Source organism: Fundulus heteroclitus, unplaced genomic scaffold, assembly GCF_011125445.2.
Source record: "Fundulus heteroclitus isolate FHET01 unplaced genomic scaffold, MU-UCD_Fhet_4.1 scaffold_49, whole genome shotgun sequence".
Taxonomy (NCBI): domain Eukaryota; kingdom Metazoa; phylum Chordata; class Actinopteri; order Cyprinodontiformes; family Fundulidae; genus Fundulus; species Fundulus heteroclitus.
In genome coordinates this window covers 201,005-217,173 of record NW_023396912.1, presented here as the reverse complement: position 1 = coordinate 217,173, position 16,169 = coordinate 201,005, and the positions used below count along the sequence as shown (strand labels likewise).

The 16,169-nt window shown below is 42.7% G+C and overlaps 1 protein-coding gene across 12 annotated transcripts in view; it reads left to right on the top strand.

Annotated features, from left to right (window-relative positions):
* Positions 1-16,169, top strand: part of LOC110367769 (zinc finger protein 239-like) — a 577,202-nt gene that overhangs the window by 540,086 nt on the left and 20,947 nt on the right. For 6 of the 12 annotated variants that reach the window (XM_036132272.1, XM_036132274.1, XM_036132284.1 and 3 more), the window contains exon 3: positions 14,417-14,605. The exons of 2 other annotated variants lie outside the window; for them this stretch is intronic. In XM_036132272.1, coding sequence (XP_035988165.1) covers positions 14,417-14,605 — 189 coding nt within the window. Of the gene's footprint in view, positions 1-10,474; positions 10,811-14,208; positions 14,606-16,169 lie in introns of those variants that run through there. 4 more of the 12 variants (XM_036132278.1, XM_036132275.1, XM_036132273.1 and 1 more) reach the window with 4 other exon arrangements.

The following is a 16,169-nucleotide window of genomic DNA, read 5'->3' as shown; positions in this document are numbered from 1 at the left end:
GTCCATGTTCTCTACGTTCTTAGTCTTAGTGAGGACTTCAGAACCGGGTCCATGTTCTCTACGTTCTTAGTCTTAGTGAGGACTTCAGAACCGGGTCCATGTTCTCTACGTTCTTAGTCTTAGTGAGGACTTCAGAACCGGGTCCATGTTCTCTACTTTCTTAGTCCTAGTGAGGACTTCAGAACCAGGTCCATGTTCTCTACTTTCTTAGTGAGGACTTCAGAACCGGGTCCATGTTCTCTACGTTCTTAGTCTTAGTGAGGACTTCAGAACCGGGTCCATGTTCTCTACTTTCTTAGTGAGGACTTCAGAACCGGGTCCATGTTCTCTACGTTCTTAGTCTTAGTGAGGACTTCAGAACCGGGTCCATGTTCTCTACTTTCTTAGTGAGGACTTCAGAACCGGGTCCATGTTCTCTACGTTCTTAGTCTTAGTGGAAGGACTTCAGAACCGGGTCCATGTTCTCTAAGTTCTTAGTCTTAGTGAGGACTTCAGAACCGGGTCCATGTTCTCTATGTTCTTAGTCTTAGTGAGGACTTCAGAACCGGGTCCATGTTCTCTACGTTCTTAGTCTTAGTGAGGACTATAGAACTGGGTCCATGTTCTCTACGTTCTTAGTCTTAGTGAGGACTTCAGAACCGGGTCCATGTTCTCTACGTTCTTAGTCCTAGTGAGGACTTCAGAACCGAGTCCATGTTCTCTACGTTCTTAGTCTTAGTGGAAGGACTTCAGAACCGGGTCCATGTTCTCTACGTTCTTAGTCTTAGTGGAAGGACTTCAGAACCGGGTCCATGTTCTCTACGTTCTTAGTCTTAGTGAGGACTTCAGAACCGAGTCCATGTTCTCTACGTTCTTAGTCTTAGTGAGGACTTCAGAACCGGGTCCATGTTCTATACGTTCTTAGTCTTAGTGAGGACTTCAGAACCGGGTCCATGTTCTCTACGTTCTTAGTCTTAGTGAGGACTTCAGAACCGGGTCCATGTTCTCTACGTTCTTAGTCTTAGTGAGGACTTCAGAACCGGGTCCATGTTCTCTACGTTCTTAGTCTTAGTGGAAGGACTTCAGAACCGGGTCCATGTTCTCTACGTTCTTAGTCTTAGTGAGGACTTCAGAACCGGGTCCATGTTCTCTACGTTCTTAGTCTTAGTGAGGACTTCAGAACCGGGTCCATGTTCTCTACGTTCTTAGTCTTAGTGAGGACTTCAGAACCGGGTCCATGTTCTCTACGTTCTTAGTCTTAGTGAGGACTTCAGAACCGGGTCCATGTTCTCTACGTTCTTAGTCTTAGTGGAAGGACTTCAGAACCGGGTCCATGTTCTCTACGTTCTTAGTCTTAGTGAGGACTTCAGAACCGGGTCCATGTTCTCTACGTTCTTAGTCTTAGTGAGGACTTCAGAACCGGGTCCATGTTCTCTACGTTCTTAGTCTTAGTGAGGACTTCAGAACCGGGTCCATGTTCTCTACGTTCTTAGTCTTAGTGAGGACTTCAGAACCGGGTCCATGTTCTCTACTTTCTTAGTCCTAGTGAGGACTTCAGAACCAGGTCCATGTTCTCTACTTTCTTAGTGAGGACTTCAGAACCGGGTCCATGTTCTCTACGTTCTTAGTCTTAGTGAGGACTTCAGAACCGGGTCCATGTTCTCTACTTTCTTAGTGAGGACTTCAGAACCGGGTCCATGTTCTCTACGTTCTTAGTCTTAGTGAGGACTTCAGAACCGGGTCCATGTTCTCTACTTTCTTAGTGAGGACTTCAGAACCGGGTCCATGTTCTCTACGTTCTTAGTCTTAGTGGAAGGACTTCAGAACCGGGTCCATGTTCTCTAAGTTCTTAGTCTTAGTGAGGACTTCAGAACCGGGTCCATGTTCTCTATGTTCTTAGTCTTAGTGAGGACTTCAGAACCGGGTCCATGTTCTCTACGTTCTTAGTCTTAGTGAGGACTATAGAACTGGGTCCATGTTCTCTACGTTCTTAGTCTTAGTGAGGACTTCAGAACCGGGTCCATGTTCTCTACGTTCTTAGTCCTAGTGAGGACTTCAGAACCGAGTCCATGTTCTCTACGTTCTTAGTCTTAGTGGAAGGACTTCAGAACCGGGTCCATGTTCTCTACGTTCTTAGTCTTAGTGGAAGGACTTCAGAACCGGGTCCATGTTCTCTACGTTCTTAGTCCTAGTGAGGACTTCAGAACCAGGTCCATGTTCTCTACGTTCTTAGTCTTAGTGAGGACTTCAGAACCGGGTCCATGTTCTCTACGTTCTTAGTCTTAGTGGAAGGACTTCAGAACCGGGTCCATGTTCTCTACGTTCTTAGTCTTAGTGAGGACTTCAGAACCGGGTCCATGTTCTCTACGTTCTTAGTCTTAGTGAGGACTTCAGAACCGGGTCCATGTTCTCTACGTTCTTAGTCTTAGTGAGGACTTCAGAACCGGGTCCATGTTCTCTACGTTCTTAGTCTTAGTGAGGACTTCAGAACCGGGTCCATGTTCTCTACTTTCTTAGTCCTAGTGAGGACTTCAGAACCAGGTCCATGTTCTCTACTTTCTTAGTGAGGACTTCAGAACCGGGTCCATGTTCTCTACGTTCTTAGTCTTAGTGAGGACTTCAGAACCGGGTCCATGTTCTCTACGTTCTTAGTCTTAGTGAGGACTTCAGAACCGGGTCCATGTTCTCTACGTTCTTAGTCTTAGTGAGGACTTCAGAACCGGGTCCATGTTCTCTACGTTCTTAGTCTTAGTGAGGACTTCAGAACCGGGTCCATGTTCTCTACGTTCTTAGTCTTAGTGGAAGGACTTCAGAACCGGGTCCATGTTCTCTACGTTCTTAGTCTTAGTGAGGACTTCAGAACCGGGTCCATGTTCTCTACGTTCTTAGTCTTAGTGAGGACTTCAGAACCGGGTCCATGTTCTCTACGTTCTTAGTCTTAGTGAGGACTTCAGAACCGGGTCCATGTTCTCTACGTTCTTAGTCTTAGTGAGGACTTCAGAACCGGGTCCATGTTCTCTACTTTCTTAGTCCTAGTGAGGACTTCAGAACCAGGTCCATGTTCTCTACTTTCTTAGTGAGGACTTCAGAACCGGGTCCATGTTCTCTACGTTCTTAGTCTTAGTGAGGACTTCAGAACCGGGTCCATGTTCTCTACTTTCTTAGTGAGGACTTCAGAACCGGGTCCATGTTCTCTACGTTCTTAGTCTTAGTGAGGACTTCAGAACCGGGTCCATGTTCTCTACTTTCTTAGTGAGGACTTCAGAACCGGGTCCATGTTCTCTACGTTCTTAGTCTTAGTGGAAGGACTTCAGAACCGGGTCCATGTTCTCTAAGTTCTTAGTCTTAGTGAGGACTTCAGAACCGGGTCCATGTTCTCTATGTTCTTAGTCTTAGTGAGGACTTCAGAACCGGGTCCATGTTCTCTACGTTCTTAGTCTTAGTGAGGACTATAGAACTGGGTCCATGTTCTCTACGTTCTTAGTCTTAGTGAGGACTTCAGAACCGGGTCCATGTTCTCTACGTTCTTAGTCCTAGTGAGGACTTCAGAACCGAGTCCATGTTCTCTACGTTCTTAGTCTTAGTGGAAGGACTTCAGAACCGGGTCCATGTTCTCTACGTTCTTAGTCTTAGTGGAAGGACTTCAGAACCGGGTCCATGTTCTCTACGTTCTTAGTCTTAGTGAGGACTTCAGAACCGAGTCCATGTTCTCTACGTTCTTAGTCTTAGTGAGGACTTCAGAACCGGGTCCATGTTCTATACGTTCTTAGTCTTAGTGAGGACTTCAGACCCGGGTCCATGTTCTCTACGTTCTTAGTCTTAGTGAGGACTTCAGAACCGGGTCCATGTTCTCTACGTTCTTAGTCTTAGTGAGGACTTCAGAACCGGGTCCATGTTCTCTACGTTCTTAGTCTTAGTGGAAGGACTTCAGAACCGGGTCCATGTTCTCTACGTTCTTAGTCTTAGTGAGGACTTCAGAACCGGGTCCATGTTCTCTACGTTCTTAGTCTTAGTGAGGACTTCAGAACCGGGTCCATGTTCTCTACGTTCTTAGTCTTAGTGAGGACTTCAGAACCGGGTCCATGTTCTCTACGTTCTTAGTCTTAGTGAGGACTTCAGAACCGGGTCCATGTTCTCTACGTTCTTAGTCTTAGTGGAAGGACTTCAGAACCGGGTCCATGTTCTCTACGTTCTTAGTCTTAGTGAGGACTTCAGAACCGGGTCCATGTTCTCTACGTTCTTAGTCTTAGTGAGGACTTCAGAACCGGGTCCATGTTCTCTACGTTCTTAGTCTTAGTGAGGACTTCAGAACCGGGTCCATGTTCTCTACGTTCTTAGTCTTAGTGAGGACTTCAGAACCGGGTCCATGTTCTCTACTTTCTTAGTCCTAGTGAGGACTTCAGAACCAGGTCCATGTTCTCTACTTTCTTAGTGAGGACTTCAGAACCGGGTCCATGTTCTCTACGTTCTTAGTCTTAGTGAGGACTTCAGAACCGGGTCCATGTTCTCTACTTTCTTAGTGAGGACTTCAGAACCGGGTCCATGTTCTCTACGTTCTTAGTCTTAGTGAGGACTTCAGAACCGGGTCCATGTTCTCTACTTTCTTAGTGAGGACTTCAGAACCGGGTCCATGTTCTCTACGTTCTTAGTCTTAGTGGAAGGACTTCAGAACCGGGTCCATGTTCTCTAAGTTCTTAGTCTTAGTGAGGACTTCAGAACCGGGTCCATGTTCTCTATGTTCTTAGTCTTAGTGAGGACTTCAGAACCGGGTCCATGTTCTCTACGTTCTTAGTCTTAGTGAGGACTATAGAACTGGGTCCATGTTCTCTACGTTCTTAGTCTTAGTGAGGACTTCAGAACCGGGTCCATGTTCTCTACGTTCTTAGTCCTAGTGAGGACTTCAGAACCGAGTCCATGTTCTCTACGTTCTTAGTCTTAGTGGAAGGACTTCAGAACCGGGTCCATGTTCTCTACGTTCTTAGTCTTAGTGGAAGGACTTCAGAACCGGGTCCATGTTCTCTACGTTCTTAGTCTTAGTGAGGACTTCAGAACCGGGTCCATGTTCTCTACGTTCTTAGTCTTAGTGAGGACTTCAGAACCGGGTCCATGTTCTCTACGTTCTTAGTCTTAGTGGAAGGACTTCAGAACCAGGTCCATGTTCTCTACGTTCTTAGTCTTAGTGAGGACTTCAGAACCGGGTCCATGTTCTCTACGTTCTTAGTCTTGTTTTTATTCAGTTAAAGAACATTTTGTCTCATCCTGCATTGATTTCTTCTATTTCCTCAGAGGCTGAACTGGTTCATAGTCACCTGGTGACATGGTGATGTAGAGCTGTGTGTCGTCTGCATAGTGATGGTAGCTGATGATGTTTATGATCTGAGCCAGAGGGAGCATGTAGATCTAGAACAGGAGGAACCCAGGATGGACCCTTGGGGAACCCCACATGTGATTTTTGTCGTCTCTGATGTAAAGTCACCTGCTGACACTAAAAGTCCTTTAAGTAGGATTTAAACCAGTGGAGAGCTGTACCTTATCTAGGTGCACGGTTCCTCCTTTGATCTGTTGTTCCTACACCCATAGTGTTCCAGGGTTTCTGCCTATTTCCATCAGTAATGTCTGTTAGCTGAGTCTCTGAGCTGGTTGACGATGTTTTGAATCGTAGGGACAGTTGTATCATTTCCACATCCAGCGTTTAGCTCCACATTCATCTCCATAACAGCTACTTTCTAAAGAAGAGTGTTGAAGTCCTCGGGGGTGAAGGGAGGTTTCTTGTACTGATTAGCTGACAATCCTTGAGACACCGATCTAAAATAGTTTTGTCCAACGTTTCTGTAGTTTTGGCTAACAGATAAAAAGTTAAAAAGCAAACCAGGAGAGAGGAGCAGAGGAAAGCGCCAGTCCACAGACCAGACCCTTTACAATCAAAAGAGCCATTTTTACTGTAAGCCCATCTGATGTAAAATCGTTTACAGCTGCAGATTTAGTTTTATCTATAGCGTTAAAAAACAAAACATAATCTCAAGGCTCTTTACACACAGGCTGGTTCAGATTTTCTCTCTAAGGAATCCCAGCCGGTAGCATCCAGTCGTCTACTATCAGCTTTCACTCCTCCTGGATGAGCATGGAGCCATGGTGAACAGTCGCTAACATTGTTTTACTGACTTTGCAGCATGTGGCGACAGTGGAGAGGAAAACTCAGCAGAACCAGGCACAGTGTAACCTGGTCATTTCCCACGACTAAATTAAACATGACCTTGTAAAAAAAAATACATTTTTGGTATATATTTACTATAGGAAATGTGTTCTCATTCATAAAGAGCCTCTATTTTACTTGTACTCTTAGGTATTGAAATAAACAACAACAATTAATTTATTTATTTTTTATGTTGATGTTTGTTGAAGCCTGTATTAAAAACCATGTGGTTTTCAATGTGAATGAAATTGTAAATATTCTATGAAAAATAGAATATAACCTGAATTTCTTATTATGATATCTAAATTTAAAAACATCAGTTGATTCTTTATTTTGTTAAGCAAAACCACTAAAGAACTATTGTGGAGAGTTAAAAGAAGGACCGAAGGTTTCAGATCGCTGTTCTACCTGGATTTATATAATGGTGTGAGAAATATATGGCCCTATATTAATTACATTTTCAATTCAATTCAATTTTATTTATATAGCGCCAATTCATGAAACATGTCATCTGGAGGCACTTTACAAAGTCAGAATCAATCACATTATACAGATTGGTCAAAAATGTCCTATATAAGGAAACCAGTTGATTGCATCAAAGTCCCGACAAGCAGCATTCACTCCTGGAGAAGCGTAGAGCTACAGGGACAGTCGTCTGCATTGTACATGGCTTTGCTGCAATCCCTCATACTGAGCAAGCATGAAGCGACAGTGGGAAGAAAAACTGGGGCCATAACATTTGTTCAGTGTAGCTCTATAGAGCTTAGTTTAGTAAAAATTTAACCAAAAAGCTCCTTAAAGGGGACATAATTCACTGTTTAGCCGCTTAAACCAATGTTGTGCCCTCGGAGTCTCTGGGAGAGCAGATAGGTTTAATGTAGTATCTCCAAGAGCTGCATAGATATCTTTATGTTTAAGTCATATTTTTTATTGCTAAACGAGGTCATGGACTTACAGCTTACCATTTTCACAAATCTGCCTTTTTTATTTCTCTGAGCAATATTTTAGCCCGAGCTAAAGGGTCCCATTGCTAAAAAAAGGGAACTTAGGGGTGAATTAACACAGAATCAGACCAAAGCATTTTAGTTCCACTTTATTCAGACTACAATGGAATCACATCAATGAGAAAACGATGAAATAAAACACATGCATCCAAAACGTTTGGATCAGAACTCTTCAGCCAAAGCAGAAGTGCATCAGTAAGGAAGGAGGTAGGAGGAGGACCATGTATGCTTCCTTTCATAGCTCCTTTAGCCTAGGAACCTGGCAAGGTCCCTTACTGCCGCTAAGGCGCTATAAGGAATCCCAGAATCCTTTGCGTGACCTGATGTAGTAGCACAACCCCCTCTTGGAAATGAACTGGTGTTTATCTTCATAAAACGCAGAGGTTCTCATCCATTTGTGTCTTCAAACATTGATTACTGTAATGCTCTCCTGTCTGAGTCACTGAGGAAAAGTTTTAGAGAACTGCAGGTGGTTTGAAACGCAGCTGCTAGCATTTAGACCAAAACTGGGGAATATGAGCACATCACCGCAGTACTGACCCTTCACTGGTGGCCTTGTCAGGTTTGAGCTGGTTTTAAGTTCTTGCTGCTCACCTATAAGGTTCAAACGGTCTGGCGCCGTCTTTTCTGTCCGACCTTTTGCACCATGTCTGGACTACATGACTCCAGACCCGTTGTCCCGACATCTGCAGTGATAAAATCATCTGCAGCAATCCCTCATACTGAGCATGCATGAGGCGACAGTGGACAGGAAAACTCCCCTTTAACAGGGAGGAGAACCTCCAGCAGAACCAGAACCAGGCTCAGTGTGAACGCTCATCTGCCTCCACCCACTGGGGCTTAGAGAAGACAGAGCAGAGACACAGAAAGCACAGAAGCTCACATTGACCCAGGAGTACTTTCTACGGTAGAGAAGACAGAGCAGAGACACAGAAAGCACAGAAGCTCACATTGACCCAGGAGTACTTTCTATGTTAGAGAAGACAGAGCAGAGACACAGAAAGCACAGAAGCTCACATTGACCCAGGAGTACTTTCTATGTTAGATGGTAATAGAGGATGATCTGCCTCCCCTGATGATGTCACAGCTAACAGAACGCCAGACCAGGTGTACCTTCTATGAAGAGAAAAATTACTGAGAACTAAAAGTTAAAAGCTGAAATAACAACAAACAATTCAGATTGGAGAGCAGTAGGAGAACTCAGCAGAGTGAGAAACATAGACCCTGATGTCCTCCAGCAACCTAAGCCTATAGCAGCATAACTATAGAGGTAGATCAGGGTAACATGAGCCACTCTGACTAGAAGCTTTGTCACAAAGGAAAGTTTTAAGATTAGTCTTAAAAGTAACCGTTTAACACTATCCTCCTGGACATCCGCAGCACCAAACTTACCCAGATCACTGTACCAGCAGGTCACAAAGTTCCTGACGAGCAGCTGTGAATCGTCACATCCAGCCCCTGGATGGTCAGTACTGACGGCAGTAAGCTCTTTCCACTGCTCTTCTCTCTGCACCTCAGGAGACTCGTCTGTCTAACCCCTGAAGTTTGCTGACGACACAACGGTCATCAGCCAGGATGGCGATGAGTCGGCCAAAAAAATGTAGAAATAAAACATTTTCAACAGTCTGGTGCTCTCCACTAAGCAAGTGAACCATCAGTGCAGCCATTTGCTTCACTTTCTGTAGAGAAAAGGTTTACCTCTGGGGTTTAAATACATTATATCACACAGAGATTCATCATTATTCACCTTTCGTCCTGTACTCAGTATTAATGTTTACTTATTATGTGTACGTATTGCTCCTCATATTACCTGTATTATTCAGAAAAATAAAACAGCGTAATTAATGGCAAATTTGTGATTCATTGTAATAATTTGTTTCTTGTTATTTTTCCATCTTTAAACGAACCCCGAGCTGCATGTTTAGCACAGAAAACATGAAAGAGAAGAAGAAAAATTTATTTTTCCCACTCTGCTCTATTTTTCTGGGTTATTAAGCAAAACTTTTTGTCTTTATACACGTAGAACTGGTAGAACTGGACCTGCTGTAGAAATGAGACGTGTGGGGATCTGAATTATATTCACGTGTTTAGCAGGAAAACATTCCTGACTGTCTGGTGACATTTTAGGGCAGGGTGTCCAAAGTTTTTGTCACACAGGCCAAAAAAAATCGAATTAAAAACAATGAAAAAAATAAATGACCAACAAATAATATTGTAATGTTTGTTTTTCACCTGCTCCACAAAATATGAGCATGCAATATGTCAATTTGACAAATTATTCAGATTCACAGTAGGGAAGGGATGTGTAAATCCTGGTAAATTTAAAACAATTTAAAACTTGAAAAGGGTTTGGCGGTTTGCCTTATTAAAATACAGTCAAGTGTTTTGGTCTTGATAAAAAACAAATTGTGTCTGTTTTCAGCAATAGTAACAGGATTTGGGTATTTCTGCTGAATTTAACCAGTTTTAAGTGAATTAAAAGCAGATTTGGTGCAACAAAGTACATTTGGTCTGATTTCCTATTAAATTAAAGAGAATATCATATTATGGTTATTAAAAGAAATACTTTGTGTTGTACCTTACATTTTCAATTGTAACTTGTCTGTAATAACTTTGCCATATTTGAAAATAAAAGTCTCCATAAGCCCCAAACAACTGTTCTGGTGGATTGAATCATTCTTAAATTGTAGCTCAGGGCCGCACAAAACAAGTCCAGGGGCCCCAGGCAATCGGCCCCCGGACCGCACTTTGGACACCACAGTGTTAGGGCATCTAAATGTCTTTAATTAGAATTCAGAAAACAAACGGGGATTCAGGCTATTATAAACAAATTAATTAAATAAAAACTAAAGGAAGAATATCAGAAAAAGAGAGACGTAGAAATAAAAGAAGATGGTTTTATTGAATTGAAAAGGCAACAGGAGAAGTGAGAGCTGAAGTGGTGCAGATTAAAGATTAAAAACGAGATTAAGATTTGGACACACAGGAATTAGTTATATTTAGATGTAAAACATAATACAGGGAAATATGAGCTCTGTGGGGAGGATGAAATAATACAACATCTTACGTTAAAGTGTCTGAAAATTAGCAAGAAATAAGATAAATGACATTGTTTTAAAGGATTACACAAAACTTTCGTTTATTAAACATATAATAAAGAAATTTGGGGAACTATAAATTACAAACGATAATTTATTAAGAAAACAAACTGATCAACAGAATGTATTTTGTAGTAAATTTAATCACAATGAACCACCTCCAGACCAGCAGGGGGCGGTACTGATCACCTGGAGGTTTTATCCAACCAACAATAAACCACAGAAGAAGAAGTTTAAGTTTTTCTTCCTCAACTTGCCTCCAAGCAGCAGAAGCTCCAGAAGCTGTGAAGTCCAGCTGCAGATTTGAAGCCTGGTTCCGACCCAAGAGCTTTGGAGCAGAGCGGTTCTGCGGTCCAGGAGTCCAGAACCCCCAGAGGATCCTCCGAGGAGAAGCCCCTACCTCCTTGTTTCCTCGCTGCTTCCTCACATTCCTTCCCTTCGGCCTGAAGGAGGAGACGATCGCTGCTGCCTGAAGCCGCCTCACGGACACCTGGGCCGCTCAGAACCTCCTCCGGACCGGGAGAAGAGCTCCGCAGGTAAAGGCCTGTCTTTGCTTACTTTGTCCGTAGCTTGGCTCATCCAGGAGCTTAGAAGCAGGACGCTCCAGGACCGCCGCTGTCTGCTCAGCGGGAGCTGGAGGTCAGACTTCTGGACCCATCCAGAACCAGAACCTTGGCTCTGATCACTCTCAGCTTCCCTCTGGCTCTGATCACCCTCAGCCTCCCCACGTGGGTCTCACCGCTTTGTTTCCATCGGTTAGCTAGCAGGCTGGCTAGCTGCTAGCCGGTTAGCTACAACAACTCGCCGCTCCACAGACTGCCTGCTTGAGCTGACGCGGCCGCCATCTTGGATGGGTCTCTCGCGCCCCCAGTGCATTTATTTGTACGGAAGAAGCTGTTTGCCGAACTAATATGAATCATAACTCCCTGAATTTTTACACGGTTTGGTTTGCTACAAACAGCAGAGATGTGGTTATGATACAGGACGCTGTTACACATGAAATAACAAGTTTTAACGCTAAAATACATTGTTTAAAAAAGTATTTCATAAATGTATGCTCTTTAACAGACATATGGCATATTAATGTATAAATACGTGATTTGATACTGAAATACTTTGCTAATTTAAAATGTTATGCTATTTAACAAAGAGATGAGTGGTATTACATAATAATAAATGTATAAATTACATTTTGTATTTTAATAAAGGAACAAGTTTGACTGTTTAATTTTATTTCACTCACTTATGTGTACAATCCTGAGCCTTTTCTACAGACCAACAATAATTTCTTCATATTTCTGCGTGCTGTACACACACACAGTTTTTAAAGGCCTGCAAAAGTGTTCTTTGAAATTTCCAGGTCATTCTAGGGTCTTACACCCTGCTTGCAACCAGGGATGGACGTTAAGCCCTTTGAAACAAATAACGATTTTGCACTGCTTATTGCATGTGTTGGTACTCTGTAACTCCAGGGGCTTAGTTTGGTCACGCGACTCAGCTTTAGTTTGTAACGTACAGAGATAACAATTTGATAACATCTGTTGGATTTCACCAAGTTAAACTCATCTTCAGAACCAATCTCATTCCAAAATTATATGCATTGTCTGATCTACTTTCAATAGTTATCCAAGGTTATTTCAATTATAAGCTGCAGAACATGCGGGCAAAGTTCCTTCCTCTGCATTTACTCTCATTGGCTCCTATGTCAGCCTAGAGCAGGAGAGACCCATCCAAGATGGCGGGGAAGCAGGGTGTGCTCCAGTGCGTAATTAGGCACTACACATATATAATGCGTATTACATCAGTCCCATTGACGTCTCACAATGTCCAGGTTTTGCTAAAACCCTATTCTTATACCTGTCCTCCAAATTAGCTCCATGTTGCATTAACAGTGCAGTCAAACATGAGGAGGAAGTTCCTTTACTGCTACGGTAGTTGGTGACTGATTGTTTGCCACATCCGATCCATCCTCAGACACACACTACACATTTGTGTCCATAAACGACATATGAAGTGTTTTTAATGGTTAATTATATATATATATATATATATATATATATATATATATATATATATATATATATATATATATATATATATATATATATATATATATATATATATATATATATAAAAATTATGAGCTGCTATCAGTGTCAGGAGGTGCAACACTGTTGATGACACAATTGGCATATGTATTTAAACCAAAGTGTCTTTATTAATAATAATAATTATCTTTATTGCAACATTGATTCCAGTGAAATTTGTTCTCTACATCTATCTCCATCCTCCTGGGAAGCTGCTCAGGGAACAATCTGGGATTAAGGGACTTGGTCAGGGAGCCAGGGTGGCAGTGTCTGGGAGTTGAACCCAGAACCTCCGGGACACAAGCGCAATGCTCTAACTACTAGGCCACCACTCCCCACTTAAGAGCTTGAACTAAAAATAACCTGTCCTAAGTTATGCGTCATTTGTGTACTTTCAATTTTTAACATGGCAAAGTTGTGTTCTCCTTGTAAAGAATGTCATTTTATTTTTGCTGTATGTTTTTAATTGAACTTTCTTTCAGGGTTTTATAACTTAACGCATCAGTCAATGAGGAAAAAAACATATAAAAGTGGCACCAGAATATAAATTGCATTTATTGAGACATTTATTTCACACGGTACAAGACTAAAACCTGACATTTAACATGGTAAGGCAATTTATTAAATTAAACAGCTGCATCCACAATTGGCTGAATACTATAAACAGACCAGGGAGGTTGAATGAGGTAAATTAGCATAAAAAGCCACCGACTTCAACCAGAAAGTTCTGGTCAGAGCATTTTGGTCTAATTACACTGAAATCAGACCGTGAGCGTAACGGTGCTACGTGCTAAGCTAACAGTACCACATGGATGTTTCTGAGCAAAGTAAAGCTGACGTCCATCAGCGAAGTTGTAAAACACCCAGACAACAGAGCTGTAAGCTAACGCTAGCTGCTATTAGCTTCACCGACAGCCCAATAAAACGGTTCTGTCTCGGTCTGGGTCCTTAGAGCTGCACCACACAAAACTGTTGTTGTTTATAAGTTAATGTTTTAATTAATTTTTAAGTGGTACAAGAACCACATGTAGTTTTCACAGGCCTAGAGCACCACCTTGTGGGTATTAGACTATAATGTTTAATACTCGTGTCATTGTTGTTCAGTATGATTTACCATTTAAAATTGATATATGTCGGACCCGACTAAGTCGCAGGATGTGATTTATAATCCGTAACGTACAGTATATTGATTTTATTCAATTGTAGAATATTTTTATGTTTACGTTTGTAGTTTATGTAACTCATTAGTTAATAATAAATGAGTCACTTGTTTGCTCATATTGACCATTGTTTTCTGAGTAAATTCACTTGATCGGGCCTTTTCCTAACATTCCACGCTACAAATTAAGTAATAAAAGTATATTTCATACTGATATCGTATCGGGTCAATATCGGTATTGGCCAATACTCTAAGCTGCGATATCGGCATCGTATCGGCGGTGAAATGGTTGATTGGGGACTCCCCTACTTCCTAATCAAAGGTCAAATGTCTGATTGGTCGATACTAATGAGGTATCATTGCAGGTCTCTGCTGAAGTCTGAGTTTGGCTATTGGTTGTTCATCCAGTTATTGAGGGTTGAAAATCTCTTAGGAAGAAGTTTCAGATCAGGGCAAAGTGAGGTGACAGTGATCTTACTTATGTTCAGGTGGACCAATCAGATGCCTTCATGAACCCAGAGAGGAGGGAAGTGGAAATGAGGTTGGATTTGAATAATTAATTTCCTGCAGGATCAAATAAGTTTATTTAAATTCTATAGTTCAAACCATGAATGAGGATATACTTTCTTTATTAAATTAGTGAAATGTCTAAGAAACCTTAAACCTGATCAGCTGTCGTTTCTACCAGGGTGCAGCTTAGAACATCTCTACCCAGAGCGTCAGCTGAAGACCCAGGCAGGAGCAGAATGATGGAGGAGAACCATGAGGTGAAGACTGAGGTAAAGGAGGAGAACCTTGAGATCAAGACTGAGTTGGAGGAGAACCATGACATGAAGATTGAGGTAAAGGAGGAGAACCATGAGATAAAGATTGATGTGAAGGAGGAAAACTTTCAGATAAAGACTGAGGAGACCCAGGAGATTAAGATGGAGGTGGAGGATCACCATGAGATGAAGATTGAGGTGAAGGAGGAAGAGTATGAGGAGGTTAAAGTTGAGAAACACCAGGACCAGGAAGCAGACCTCCACCCTCTGAACACCAACCGGACCGACCCAGCCTCCTCCTCTGGTCCCAGTGATCTACAGGTCAGTGTTCAGGTCTTCTTCATTTCTACAGCGATCAAAACCTGACAGGAAGTCAATGAGAATAAAGAAAAAACAATTATAAAACGTTTTCAGTAATTCTGTGAAGAATCTTGTCGATGTTTGGTCGACACAAACAGGTAAAAGAAACGTCTCATCTTCTCCTGTTAGATCATAATTCAGACTAAACGACCTCCAAAGGTTTTAATCCTTTGGGTCTCCAAAGGTCTCCAGCACTGAGGGAAGGCGACCGATCCACGTCGTCTTGAGTCTGCTTTTCCTGTAACAGCTGAGGAGGAATAAACAAAGCTGTTTTGGCATTCTTTACTTCCTGTACTGGCTGCGCAGCAGTTTGACTGCAAACTGAGCTCTGATTCTGGTTAACAGATCTCCAAACCCAGTCGGGATGAAGAGAGACGTCTCCCCTGTGCTGGCTGGTGGGTCTTTCGGGCCCCATGAGGCCCCATGCCTGGCTGGCTTCTCCAGAGGCGCTCTCTCTCTGTGAGACTGAGAGATAGACTGTCTGTGTGGCTAGCAGCCAGTGTCCGAAATTAACTTCCTGATTCACCGGCCAAGTTGACCGGTAGATGTAAAATTAAGAGTGAGATTATGTTAATTTGGTGAAGGAGGAGTTTAGACTGAACTCTGGATGGACAGAGCTGTGAACGGGTCATCCGCAGCCCACATGGGTTATTTTTAATTTATTTGGTACAAACATTTACTCGCCATGTGGCAGCTAGCCCTCTGCAATTCACTCGCCAAACGGGAAATTTCCTCTCGTTTGCCGACTGGCGAGTGTTATTTCGGACCCTGGTCGCATGGCAGCTGGTTCCCCAGCCACCCGCTCTCCTTCAGGTCTCCAGACAAGAAGTGTTTAGACTGAAGGCGGGCGTACACTGTACGAGTTTTTGCCCTTTTCGGGCCGATTCTTCAGTCGTGCGAGCATTTTTTGAATCGGGCCGAGTTTCAGCTTGATCGTGCGTCCTGCATCGTGTAGTGTACACGGGGTGCTTTATGGAATCTTTATTCAGGTTTGGAAGAGATCGGCAACACACAAATAAAAACACAAACACTGTTTCTGTTAGGATAATAGTGCCCATATTTATTATTCCCCACAGAATACAGCAACACAAAACAGCAAGCACTTCTTAAACACTATTTCTGCTAGGATAACTATGTCCTTCATTATTCTCCACAGAATATAGCAAAGTAGCGAGCATCAAAGCCGAGAAGCTTTCAAACAGGCGTGATGTTCAACAGGTCTCTTACCATGGAACAGAACTGGGAAGTCGTCAGTCCAGTTAGAGCGACATCAACGCGGCCGGGCATCCTCCCACGGCAGACTTCACCGACTGAGGGCAGTCTCCCCTTTTATATACTTACAAACAAAGGGCCAGGTGTGGAGAAAGAATGGCCATTTTCTCTCCCCACGGCCGATCCATTTCCCAAAACATGTTTCCAAAACAGAAACCGTTCCCAGCATCTCAGCAGTTTGTGAAACGAAACAACATGAGCGTAATCAATGTGAGAATTAAAATAACATCACAAACTCAGAGCGCAAATCAGT